At 59.8% G+C, this 12,902-nt stretch overlaps 1 protein-coding gene across 2 annotated transcripts; it reads left to right on the top strand.

Annotated features, from left to right (window-relative positions):
- The first annotated feature begins 284 nt into the window (after nt 1-284).
- SLC27A1 (solute carrier family 27 member 1) lies at nt 285-12,762 on the top strand. Of its 2 annotated transcripts, none has more exons than XM_069881491.1 (12): nt 285-505; nt 5,271-5,665; nt 5,765-5,926; nt 6,814-6,883; nt 6,967-7,058; nt 7,878-7,987; nt 9,941-10,150; nt 10,449-10,512; nt 10,942-11,079; nt 11,396-11,560; nt 11,647-11,793; nt 12,177-12,762. In XM_069881491.1, exons 1-12 carry the CDS (start codon nt 339-341, stop codon nt 12,332-12,334), a joined length of 1,878 nt encoding a protein of 625 aa, XP_069737592.1. In that variant the 5' UTR covers nt 285-338; the 3' UTR covers nt 12,335-12,762. The 2 variants fall into 2 exon arrangements, with proteins under 2 accessions (XP_069737592.1, XP_069737591.1); XM_069881490.1 differs by having other exon boundaries at nt 10,386-10,512.
- Nucleotides 12,763-12,902: the final 140 nt, after the last annotated feature.

Below are 12,902 nucleotides of genomic sequence, written 5' to 3'. Positions count from 1 at the left end.
CCTCCCTCAGCCAATGGGCTCCGTGGGGGGCGGGGCCAGAGCCTAAGGGGGCTCACCCCGCCCCTTGTTTGATTGACAGGTATATTATCCAATGAGAGGCGTAAGGAGGCCCCGCCCTCAGCCAATGGGCTCCCTGGGGGGCGAGGCCAGAGCCTAAGGAGCCTCGCCCCGCCCCTTGTCGATGATTGACAGGCACCTCGTCCAATGAGAGGCCCGGTCTCCCGCCCTCAGCCAATGGGCTCCGGGGGGGGCGGGCCCCGGGCGGGGCCCCGGGGCGGCGGAGGCTCTCGGGGCGGCGGGAGCGGCGCGGCCCCCGCGCGGGGCCCGGAGCCCTCAGGATGCACCCGGCGGGGCTGTGCGCCGCCTCCCTGGGCTCCCTGGGGCTGCTGCGCCTCCTCGGGGCTCCCTGGCCCTGGAGCTTGGCCGCCACCGTCGGCGTTTGCCTCGGGGGAGGCGGGTGGCGGCTGCTGCGGCTCCTCTACCGGACGGCGCCCAGGGACCTTTTGTAAGGGGGAAGGGGGGGGGCTGAGGGGGGTCGGGGGAGAATGTGACCGGGAGGGGGTCTGGGGGGTTCTGGAAGGGGTCAGGGGGGGTTCTGGAAGGGGTCAGAGGGGGTTCTGGAAGGGTCAGGGGGTCCTAGAAGGGGTCAGAGAGGGTCAGAGAGGGTTCTGGAAGGGTCAGGAGGGTTCTGGAAGGGTCAGGGGGTCCTAGAAGGGGTCAGAGGGGGTTCTGGAAGGGTCGGGGGGGTCCTAGAAGGGCCAGGGGGTCCTAGAAGGGGTCGGGGGGGGTCTGCAAGGGTCAGGGGGACCTAGAAGGGGTCAGGGAGGGGTCTGGAAGGGTCAGGGGGGTCCTAGAAGGGGTCAGAGGGGGTTCTGGAAGGGTCAGGGGGGGTCCTAGAAGGGTCAGGGGGTCCTGGAAGGGGTCGGGGGGGTTCTGGAAGGGTCAGGGGTGTCCTGGAAGGAGTTAGGGGGGTTCTGGAAGGGTCAGGGGTGTCCTGGAAAGGGTCAGAGGGGGTTCTGGAAGGGGATTAGGGGAGTCTCCAGGCTAGAAGGGGTCAGGGGGTCCTAGAAGGGGTCGGGGGGGTTCTAGAAGGGTCAGGGGGGTCCTAGAAGGGGTCAGAGGGGGTTCTGGAAGGGGATTAGGGGAGACTCCAGGCTAGAAGGGGTCAGGGGGTCCTAGAAGGGGTCGGGGGGGTCCTAGAAGGGTCAGGGGGGTCCTAGAAGGGGTCAGAGGGGGTTCTGGAAGGCTCAGGGGGTTCTGGAAGGGATCAGAGGGGGTTCTAGAAGGTGTCAGAGGGGGTTGTGGAAGGGTCAGGGGGTCCTAGAAGGGGTCAGAGGGGGTTCCAAAAGTGGATCAGGGGAGAGTCTAGGCTGGAAAGGGTCCTGGAAGGGGTCAGGGGGGTTCTGGAAGGGGTCAGGAGAGAATCCAGGCTGGAAAGAGTCCTGGAAGGGGTCAGGGGGGTTCTGGAAGGGGTCAGGAGAGAATCCAGGCTGGAAAGAGTCCTGGAAGGGGTCAGGGGGGTCCTGGAAGGGGTCAGGAGAGAATCCAGGCTGGAAAGAGTCCTGGAAGGGGTCAGGGGGTCCTGGAAGAGGTCAGGAGGCTCTTGGAATGGGTCAGGAGAGAATCCAGGCTGGAAAGGGTCCTGGAAGGGGTCAGGGGTGTCCTGGAAGGGGTCAGGGGGGTCTTGGAAGGGGTCAGGAGAGAATCCAGGCTGGAAAGGGTCCTGGAAGGGGTCAGGGGTGTCCTGGAAGGGGTCAGGAGAGTTCTGGAAGGGGTCGGGAGAGAATCCAGGCTGGAAAGGGTCCTGGAAGGGGTCAGGGGGGTCTTGGAAGGGGTCAGGAGAGAATCCAGGCTGGAAAGGGTCCTGGAAGGGGCCAGGGGTGTCCTGGAAGGGGCCAGGGGTGTCCTGGAAGGGGTCGGGAGAGTTCTGGAAGGGGTCAGGAGAGAATCCAGGCTGGAAAGGGTCCTGGAAGGGGTCAGGGGTGTCCTGGAAGGGGTCAGGGGAGTTCTGGAAGGGGTCAGGAGAGAACCCAGGCTGGAAAGGGTCCTGGAAGGGGCCAAGGGGGTCCTGGAAGGGGTCAGGAGAGTTCTGGAAGGGGTCAGGAGAGAACCCAGGCTGGAAAGGGTCCTGGAAGGGGCCAGGGGTGTCCTGGAAGGGGTCAGGAGAGTTCTGGAAGGGGTCAGGAGAGAATCGAGGCTGGAAAGGGCCCTGGAAGGGGCCAGGGGGCGACTGGGGCTGCTCGCTGGCCGGCCTGCGCTGCGGCCGCAGCCCCTCAGCAGCGTTTTCCCCTCGTTGGGTCGCTGCCATCCCCAGCTCCAGGGTTTTCAGGCCTCCCGCGCGGGTTTATTCCGGAGGCCGGAGCGCTCTGGCACTGCCAGCTCCGCCGGGGCCGTCAGGGCGCTTTGAGGAGCCGTTTCCTCCCCGGGCCCGGGTGACAGAACCCAGCTGGGTGGAATGAAGCCCTGGAAAAGGTTTTAGGAAGCGCCGCTCGGCGCTGAAAAGGCTCCTCTGTTCCGCCTTTGGCACCGCTCGGAGCCCGCCTCGGCCCGGCCGCTGCCAACAACTCGTTTCTGGAGCTCAAAACCCTCCCCGCTCCGCGAGGCTCCGGCCTCTCTGGCACGAGAGCTCCAGGGATTCCGAAACTTTAATAGGAAACGTCCTCTCCAGAGCGCTCGGGGACTCTTCCGACCCCTCGTCGCGCCACATTCGAAGGGTGGAAAAAAAACCCTTGCGTCTTCCCACCTGGCGATCCGATCCCGGGTGGCCTCTCATGGAATTCTCTCGGGATCCGAGGGAGAAGCCGATAGCCAAGGGCAGAGAGCCAGGAGGTCGCTCCCTCCCGGACAACGGGAGCGCGGTAGCTGGAGCTCGGAGCAGCCTTCCCGTGCCAAGGTTTAAATTCCAGCTGCTGCCTTGGAGACTCCGAGCGGGGCCGCATCCAAAGAAGAGCGGCCGGCAGGTCGAGGGAGGGGATTCTGCTCCTCCTCTGGGGAGACCTCAGCTGGAGGATCGGGTCCGGTTGTGGAATCCTCACCAGAAGAAGGAGATGGAGCTGTTGGAACGGGTCCAGACGAGGCTCCGAGGATGTTCCGAGGGCTGGAGAACCTTCTGTACGAGGACAGGCTGAGTTGAGCTTGTTCAGCCTGGAGATAAGAAGGTTCCGAGGAGACCTTAGAGTGAAAACCTAGAACCTGAAAGCAGAACCTGAAAGGGGCTCCAAGAAAGCTGAGGAGAGACTTTCTCCAAAGACTTGGAGCGATAGGACAAGGGGCAATGCGGATAAACTAGAAAGGGTCAGATTTAGGCTTGGGATGAGGAAGAATTTCTTCACCGTGAGGGTGATGAGGCTCTGGAACACATCGCCTGAGGGAAGTTGTGGTTGCCCCATCCCAGGAGGGGTTCAAAGCTCGGTTGGATGGGGCTCGGGTGGCCTCATCTACTGGGAGGTGTCCCTGCCACCAGTAGGAGGGTTGGAAATGGATGATCTTCAAGATCCCTTCCAACCCAAGCTATTCTATGGTTCTAATTAAAGATGTAAATTAGGGAAGACCACAAAAATCCCCGTGAGAGGAGTCTGGTTTGCTCCTTTAAGGAGCAGTTGGTTTTCTTGGGATTAAATATCCACGATAGCTCATGGTCCACTCATCTCCATAGAATCACCAGGTTGGAAGAGACCCACTGGATCATGGAGTCCAAGCATCCCCATCAACCCACGTCCCTCAGCGCCTCGTCCACCTGGCCCTTCAACCCCTCCAGGGCAGGGGACTCAACCCCCTCCCTGTTCCAGTGACCAATGACCCTTTCCATGAAGAAGTTCTTGATGTCCCATGCGGAGCCTCCCCTGGTGGAGCTTGAGGCCGTTCCCTCCCGGCCTGGCCCCTGGCCCTGGGGAGAAGAGCCCAGCTCCCTCCTCTCCACCAGCTCCTTGCAGGGAAAGAGCAAGGAGGTCTCCCCTCAGGCTCCTCTTCTCCAGGCTGAACCCCCCCAGCTCTCTCAGCCGCTCCTCTTCTTCTCCAGCCCCCTCCCCAGCTTCGTTGCTCTTCTCTGCGCTCGCTCCAGAGCCTCCACATCCTTCTGGTGACCCCAGGAGTCGAGGGGCCGAGGCCGGAGGGAGAAGAACCTCCCTGGCCCTGCTGGTGCTGAGCGAAAGGAGAAGCCCTGGGCTTGGTTCCCGTTGGAGCAGAGCCCTGCGTGGTCACCAAGGGGGTTGGAACGGTTTCGGGTCCCCGGGGAGGCACCAAGGTGCTGCGAGATGTCCTGGCAGGAAAGGCGCTTCCCACGCGGAGAACGTTTGCTTCCTGCCCGGGTGCCAGGTCCTTTCTTTAGGAGAGAAGGAGATGGCGTTAAAAGATGGAGTTCAACCAATTGAAGAGGTTTTGGGGGGCTTGTTGGACTCGCTGTCGACGGGAAGAGGGGTTCCCTGAGGATTCTAGCGCGGAACGAGGGCGACGGTCGCTGTGTTCGGTGTTAAAATAGACGCGGTTTGATGTAGAGCTAGAGGGATTCCAAGTTCCAGGGCGTCTCCAGATGTCCCAGGATGGGGAGATGATGGCAGGGAGTGTCCTAGGTGTTCCAACGAGGACGACACGTGTCCTGGGTGTCCCAACAAGGAGAGAACACGTGTCCTGGGTGTCCCAACGAGGAGAACACGTGTTCTAAGTGTCCCAACGAGGAGAAATACATGTTCTAAGTGTCCTAACAAGGAGGACATGTGTCCTGGGTGTCCCAATGAGGAGAACACGTGTCCTGGGTGTCCCAACAAGGAGAAATAATTGTCCTGGGTGTCCCAACAAGGAGAACACGTGTCCTGGGTGTCCCAACAAGGAGAAATAATTGTCCTGGGTGTCCCAACAAGGAGAACATGTGTCCTGGGTGTCCCAACAAGGAGAAATAAGTGTCCTGGGTGTCCCAACAAGGAGAAATACGTGTCCTGGGTGTCCCAATGAGGAGAACACGTGTCCTGGGTGTCCCAACGAGGAGAAATAGGTGTTCTGGGTGTCCCAGCAAGGAGGACACGTGTCCTGGGTGTCCCCACGAGGAGAAATATGTGTTCTGGGTGTCCCAACGAGGAGAACACGTGTCCTGGGTGCCCCAACAAGGAGAAATACGTGTCCTGGGTGTCCCAACGAGGAGAACACATGTCCTGGGTGTCCCAACGAGGAGGACGCATGTCCTGGGTCTCCACAGGGAGGGTCCACATCCTTCCCACATCCCGTCTCCTTTGGAATTGTTCTGGAATTGAAGTTCTCTGCTCTTTTCTCCCCTGCAGCGGCCTCTCGGTCCTCTTACGAGTCAAGTACGAGCTGCGGAGGCATCAGAAAGCCAAGAGCACCATCCCCAAGATGTTCCAGGACATTGTCCAAAGACACCCGGACAAAGCGGCCCTCATTTACGAGGCCACCGGCGAGCAGTGGACCTTCCGGAGGCTGGACGAGTATTCCAACGCCGTGGCTAACTTCTTCTACCAGCAAGGCTTCCGCCTGGGGGACGTCGTCGCCATCTTCATGGAAAGCCGTCCCGAATTCGTTGGCCTCTGGCTGGGGATGGCGAAAATGGGCATCGAGGCGGCTCTCATCAACTTCAACTTGCGCTTGGATTCCTTGGTTTATTGCGTGACGGCTTCGGGCGCCAAGGGCCTCGTCTTCGGAGGGGAGCTCTCCGCAGGTGAGGCGCCAGGTGGGCTTCCACCTCGGCTCGGGGGGGAAACGGCTCAACCCTGACGTTGTTTTCGACGCCGACGGGATTTTCCGCTTTGTCTCGCAGCCGTAGCCGAAGTCAACGGGATGTTGGGGAAGAACATGGTGAAGTTCTGCTCCGGGGACTACGACCCGGCTGCCGTTCCTGCTGAGACCAGGCATCTCGAGCCTCTTCTGAGCGCCGCGTCCACGTTGCCCCCGGCTCACATCCCGGCCAAGGGTTTGGATGGTAATTCCAGCCGTGAATTTTTAGCTCTTGGCGGGGATGGGTGCAAGGTGAGAGCAAAAGGAGGGAACGAAGCAGCTCAGAGGGATTCAATCGGCCCCGTTTGGGCCTCACAGGTAGAAGAAAGGAGGAAAACGAGAGGGGAAAACCTCCCAGATCCTGCTTCCAGGGGGCTCTGGGTTGAGTTTCTTCTTGTTGGAGGCTCCTGAGGTTTATGCGACGAACGGATTTGGCACCCGAAGGAGGGAGATTGGTGCCTTCCCAAAGGCAACGACCGAGTTCCAGGTGAAGAGGCGCTGGAACGTGTGTGGGCCAAGCGGGATTTGGCCCCGCTTGCCCGTCCTGGCTGCTCCACCCGCTCGGTCCGTGGCATTTACGGCCTCCTGGGCCAGGAAAACCTTTCTTTGGAATGTGCTGGTGGAGAGGAGAAGTTCCAGTGGGTTTGGGATTCAGGAAAGGGGACGGACGATGCCAAGTGTGGCCTCCGGTCCATATTTTGGACTGTAGAAGTTAATTAAGCGCCTCTGAAACCCCTGAGGAGGCTCCGTTGGAAGACACTGGGAAGAGGCTTTTCCTTTAGATTCGGTTTTTCCGTGGTGGAGCTCTAGGAACCTGCCCTCCCATCAGGCACGGGTCAAGATCTTCCTTCTCCACGGATTTGGAAGGAATGTTTCATCCGCTCCAAAGACGAGGAAGGTTTCCAGGGTTTTTGGAGCTTGGTGAACATCATTCCTAGTATCCACCGTTCCGGATCCCGTGTGGATTCTCCATCAGGCTGCGACTCCACCATCTGGAAGCCGTTCCTCAGCTGCTAAAGCCCAATCCAAACCCCCCAGGGACATCTCGGAGTTGTCGGGAACCGTCTCTGACGCCTCTTTCCCTTCTTCCAGATCGACTTTTCTATATCTACACCTCTGGAACGACGGGAATGCCCAAAGCTGCCATCGTGGTGCACAGCAGGTGAGGAGCCACGTGGAATTTCTCCTCCTGGTGGCAGGAAACCCCAAACTTCACGCCTTGAGGGTGTGTTCTGGGTCCCGTAGGTATTACCGCATCGCTGCCTTTGGATACTACGCCTACAGGATGCGTCCAGAAGACGTTCTCTACAACTGCCTCCCGCTCTACCATTCCGCAGGTAAGTGTCCTCCTCGGAAGTGGAGTGGAGGTGCTGAGCTCCTTCAGCCAGCCCCGGCAGCGAGATCCTTAAGGGATCAGACCAGGCTGGATCCGTGGGCCGAGACCAAGGGGATGAGGTTGGAGCAGGACCTTGGGGCACAACGACCCCGGGCAGCTCCAGCCTAGGAGGAGTCTGGCTGGAAAGGGCCTGGAGGAGAAGGACCTGGGGGGGTTGGTGGAACAGGAGCCAGCAGGGGCCCAGGGGGCCAAGGAGGCCAAGGGCATCTGGGCTTGGAGCAGAAATGCTGTGGCCAGCAGGAGCAGGGAAGGGATCCCATTGGTGAGGCCGCATCTCAACATCTGGGTTCAGTTTTGGGTTCTTCACTCCAAGAAGGACATTGAGGTCCTGGAGCACGTCTGGAGTTGGGGAAGGGGCTGGAGAACAAGCGTTATGAGATGTGGGTGAGGGACCTGGGGGGGTTCAGCCTGGAGAAGAGGAGCCTGAGGGAAGACCTCCTTGCTCTTTCCCTGCAAGGAGCTGGTGGAGAGGAGGGAGCTGGGCTCTTCTCCCCAGGGCCAGGGGCCAGGCCGAGAGGGAACGGCCTCAAGCTCCACCAGGGGAGGCTCCGCATGGGACATCAAGAAGTTCTTCATGGAAAGGGTCCCTGGGCCCTGGGACAGGGAGGGGGTTGAGTCCCCTGCCCTGGAGGGGTTGAAGGGCCGGGTGGACGAGGTGCTGAGGGATGTGGGTTGGTGATTGATGGGGACGGTTGGACTCAACGATCCGTTGGGTCTCTTCCAACCTGTCGATTCTCTGATTCTCCGACTCGTTCTCCAGGTAACATCATGGGAGTCGGGCAGTGTCTAATCCACGGCCTCACCGTGGTTATCCGTAAGAAGTTCTCCGCCAGCCGCTTCTGGGACGACTGCAGGAAATATCGATGCACGGTGAGGGCTCTGCCAGCTCCTCGTTGCTGCTCTCCAAATGCCCCGCTTGCTGCTTAATGATTCATCCCCAATTAATTCCTCCTCGCGGCACCGTGGCCTCTTCCAAGTGCTGGTGCCAGAGCTTTAGGAAAAACCCTCCGTCCTCTCCTGCTGCCGTGAGTGAAACACGAAGGGATTTGATCTCTTGCTGCTCTGTTGGGATTTAAGTGCCCGGGGATTCTCCGCAAAGGAATCCTCCTGCCCGATAAACATCTACGGGTGGTTGTGTCAACGTCACCTTCTAATTTAAGGAGCTCCTTCTGCTCCACGGTGTTCGCCTGTCCCTGCCCCCACCAGCAGCGTTTATAGCTCGTAACGGGATCTCCAGTCCTCGTAACGGGATCTCTGCTCCTGGGAACAGGATCTCCATTCCTGGTGATGGGATCTCCAGTCCTGGGAACGGGGTCTCCATAGCTGGGAACGGGGTCTTCAGTCCTGGGAACGGGGTCTCCATAGCTGGGAACGGGATCTCCAGGCCTGGGAACGGGATCTCCAGTCCTGGTGATGGGATCTCCAGTCCTGGGAACGGGGTCTCCACTTCTGGGAACAGGATCTCCAGGCCTGGGAACGGGGTCTCCAATCCTGGGAACGGGGTCTCCAGTCCTGGGAACGGGATCTCCGCTTCTGCAAACGGGGTCTCCAGTCCTGGTGATGGGGTCTCCGCTTCTGGGAACGGGATCTCCAGGCCTGGGAACGGGATCTCCAGTCCTGGGAATGGGATCTCCATTCCTGGGAACAGGACCTCCATTCCTGGTGATGGGACCTCCATTCCTGGTGATGGGACCTGCATTCCTGGGAGCGGGGTCTCCAGTCCTGGGAATGGGATCTCCGCTTCTGGGAACGGGATCTCCAGTCCTTGGAACGGGGTCTCCATAGCTGGGAACGGGATCTCCATTCCTGGGAACGAGATCTCCGCTCCAGCTCTAGTTTGCTTGGCCAAGTCCTTGGTTTATGGCTGGTTGCTCATCCCCCTCCTCTTTCTGGAGGTCCCAGGCATCCACGAAAGCCCGAGGGCTGTTCTTGATCTTCATCCACTCTTGGGTTCCTCTCCGTGCTCCTTCCTGACTCTGTTTTACCTTTTTTTTCGTGGCAAGAAATACCAACCTCACAGAATCAGAGAACGGGTTGGGTTGGAAGGGACCTCAGAGCCCATCCAGTTCCACCCCTGCCCTGGGGACACCTCCCGCTGGATCCGGGGCTCCAAGCCCCATCCAGCCTGGCCTTGGACACCTCCAGCGATGGAGCAGCCACCTCTTCTCCGAACAACTTGGGCCAGGGCCTCCCCACCCTCCCAGGAGAACGTTTCTCCCTAAAATCTCATCTCCATCTCCCCTCTTCTAGCTCAAAACTCTTCTCCTCGTTCTGTCCCTGCCCTCCCTGATCAGGAGCTTCTCCCCAGCTTTCCTGGAGCCCCTTTCCACGCTGGAAGCTGCTCTGAGGTGTCCTTGGAGCCTTCTTTTCTCCAGGCCTGGCCTCAGACGGGAGGTTCTCCAGCCCTCACATCATCCCCGTGGCCTCCTGGCCTCAGACGGGAGGTTCTCCAGCCCTCACGTCATCTCCGTGGCCTCCTGGCCTCAGACGGGAGGTTCTCCAGCCCTCACGTCATCTCCGTGGCCTCCTGGCCTCAGACGGGAGGTTCTCCAGCCCTCACGTCATCCCCGTGGCCTCCTGGCCTCAGACGGGAGGTTCTCCAGCCCTCACGTCATCCCCGTGGCCTCCTGGCCTCAGACGGGAGGTTCTCCAGCCCTCACGTCATCCCCGTGGCCTCCTGGCCTCACCCCCCCAGCTCCATCTCCTTGAACTTGGCAGAAGCTGACTCCAACGCCCCGATGCGACGCATCCCACAGCTTCGTAGTCGCCTTTTTCCGGGTTTCTCCTAAAGCCTGAGCCGTGTCTCTGTGTTTGCTGCTTCAGATTATTCAGTATATCGGGGAAATCTGCAGGTACCTCCTCAACCAGCCCGCGCGGGACTCGGAAACCCAGCACTGCGTCCGCCTGGCGGTGGGAAACGGCTTGAGACCCACCATCTGGGAGGACTTCACCAAACGCTTCCGAATTAAGCAGATCGGAGAGTTCTACGGAGCCACGGAATGTAACTGCAGCATCGCCAACCTGGATGGCAAGGTGAGAGGCGCCCAAGGAGGAAAAGCTCTACTGGCTTCCTCCAGCTCCTCGCGGCCGAAAAAAGCGGTGAAGGGGTGGCACACGCCAAAAAAATGGATAAAAAAGCTGAAATTTGGAGTGAATTTGCTGTCCAATGGAAAGGGAGGAAAGCTGGGAACGTTCCCAGGAAGCACCAAGGCAAAACTGGAGCTGGTGCCTTCAACTAGGGGTTTTGGTTTTCTCTCTCTCTCGGAAGGTCGGTGCTTGTGGCTTCAACAGTCGGATCTTGCCCAACGTTTATCCCATTCGTTTGGTGAAGGTGAACGAGGACACGATGGAGCTGATCCGCGATTCCAGGGGGCTCTGCGTGCCCTGCCGCCCCGGTGAGCACCAGCCGGGACCACGAGACGGAGGAGAAGGAGGAGGAAGGAAGAGGAGAAGGACCTGGGGGGGTTGGTGGGACACGAGGATGTGGAGGCTCTGGAGCGAGTGCAGAGAAGAGCAACGAAGCTGGGGAGGGGGCTGGAGAAGAAGAGGAGCTGAGGGACATGGGTTAGTGATCGATGGGGATGGTTGGACTCCATCATCCGTTGGGTCTCTTCCAACCTGGTGATTCTGTGATTCTATGAATCAAGGGCAGCTTCGTGCTCCTCCCAGAAACGTGGGATGAGCTTTGGTTGCTCGAGGGGTTTCCCTCTCGGCTCCTTGGAACTTTAAGGTCCCTTCCAACCCAAACTCTTCTACGATTCCTTCCTCCAAAAATCGGAGCAGCTGACGCGCTCCGGGTTGATGGGACGTCTCCTTCCCTGCAGGAGAAGCGGGATTGCTGGTGGGGCAGATCAATCAGCAGGACCCGCTGCGGCGCTTCGACGGCTACGTCAACGAGAGCGCCACCACCAAGAAGATCGCTTACAATGTGCTCCAGAAAGGGGACCAGGCCTACCTTTCTGGTACGGATTGCGAGGTTCTTCAGACAACGGTGGTCTCCAGAGACCTAAATCTGGGACGGAAAACAAATTCGAGGGACCTTCGGGAAAGCTGAGGAGGAGCTTTGGCTCGGGGAGAGGATGGGAGGAGCAGGTTGTGGTGAGGTGGGTGCTGGGCTCTTCTCCCAAGCAGCAGGCCAAGAGGGAATGGCCTCAGGTTGCAGCGTAGGAGGTTTAGGTTGGATGGTGGGAAAGATTCCTTCATGGAAAGGGCAGTCAACGTGGCCACACGGAGCGCAACCTGGATCTGAAGGGTGGTCTTTGGTGTCTACGCTCCCAGGAGACGTGTTGGTGATGGACGAGCTCGGCTACATGTACTTCAAAGATCGCAGCGGGGACACCTTCCGCTGGCGAGGAGAGAACGTCTCCACCACCGAGGTGGAGGGAACGTTGAGTCACATCCTCAACCAGACGGACGTCGCCGTGTACGGAGTGGAGATTCCGGGTGAGACATTGAGTTGGGAGCTCTCCGAGCTCTGCCTTGGTCCTGGTTGAACTCCATGAGGTTCCTGCTTTGCTTCTCTCTTCCAGGAGTGGAGGGGAAGGCGGGAATGGCGGCAATCGCAGATCCCATGGCCAAGATCAACCCCAACGTTCTCCACCAGGCGCTCCAGAAGGTCTTGCCGCCCTACGCCCGGCCCGTCTTCCTCCGCCTCCTGCCCCAGGTTGACACCACAGGTATCTCCACCTCGAAAGGGACCTGGAAGCGTTTCTGCCTGCTCCGGGGTGGAATCACGTCCCGACAAAGGGGCCACGAGGAGAAACCATGATTGGAGCTCAGGCTTAAGCAAGGAAGTGAGGATCCAGGGCCAGAGGAGAGGGAACCTCCCACTCGTGTTCCCCATCCCTTGCCTTTCCGGGGACTCCGGTCCAAGGCAGCTTCTCTTTGGCCGCTGGTTTCCACTTCCCAGGAATTTTCCTGGGTCCTTTTCCCCACCTGGGCAGGAGATGTGAGAGCTGAGACCTTTAGGAAGCTTCCACCACCCCAAATTCCTAGGGGAAAGCCCAGGATTTGCAGGATTCGCCGTGCCAAGCGCTTTCATTCCCTTTCTCCTTTGAAGGAACCTTCAAGATCCAGAAGACGCGGCTGCAGCGGGAAGGCTTCGACCCCCAGCAGACGTCGGATCGTCTCTTCTTCCTGGATCTCAAGCTGGGAAAATACGTCCCGCTGGACGAGTGCCTCTATGAGAGGATTTGCTCGGGCAAAGCCGCTTTGTGAGCCCCTCGGCTTCGAGGAAACCCACCACTAACGGGCGCGGGGGGAGGCGCTGGAGTCCTTAGGCAGGGATTGGCCTCCCCGGCTGCGCATTAACCCCCCCTCCGGCCACCCCATTAACTCCCCTGGTGCCCGCGGAGCCAGAGGAACCGGCTCGCGAGGCTGGATTTCCCTCCGGAGCACGGGAAACGGCTTCGTTCCGCTCCCTCTCCCCCGTTAACGGCTCTAGGTGATCGTAGGGTTGGCTTGGAAGGGAGCTCAAAGCCCATCCAGGTCCAACCCCCCGGGCAGGGACGCTTCCCACTGGATGAGGTTCTCCAAGCTCCGTCCGACGTGGCCTTCAACCCCTCTCCGGGGACGGGGCGGCCACGGCTTCTCTGGGCAACCTGGGCCAGGGTCTCCTCACCTTAACAGTAAAAAAATTCCTACGATCCCATCTCAATCTCCCCTCTTTCAGCTCAAAACTGTTCCTCTCCTCCTCTCCACGATCAGGAGCCCTTCCCCAGCTTTCCTGGAGCTCCTCTCCGTAGTGGAAGCTGCTCTAAGGTCTCCCCGCTGCCTTCTCCAGGCT

The sequence above is a fragment of the Phaenicophaeus curvirostris genome, unplaced genomic scaffold (genome assembly GCF_032191515.1).
Source record: "Phaenicophaeus curvirostris isolate KB17595 unplaced genomic scaffold, BPBGC_Pcur_1.0 scaffold_51, whole genome shotgun sequence".
Taxonomy (NCBI): Eukaryota; Metazoa; Chordata; class Aves; order Cuculiformes; family Cuculidae; genus Phaenicophaeus; species Phaenicophaeus curvirostris.
The sequence above is the reverse complement of the archived record's forward strand: the minus strand, read 5'-3'. Positions and strand labels throughout refer to the sequence as shown.

Coding starts and splice junctions, on each gene's coding strand:
- SLC27A1 (XM_069881490.1), top strand. CDS start 339: ATGCACCCGGCGGGGCTGTGCGCCGCCTCCCTGGGCTCCCTGGGGCTG. Junction 6,884..6,966: donor GCCATCGTGGTGCACAGCAG/GTGAGGAGCCAC, acceptor TGGGTCCCGTAG/GTATTACCGCATCGCTGCCT. Junction 11,080..11,395: donor GGACCAGGCCTACCTTTCTG/GTACGGATTGCG, acceptor CTACGCTCCCAG/GAGACGTGTTGGTGATGGAC.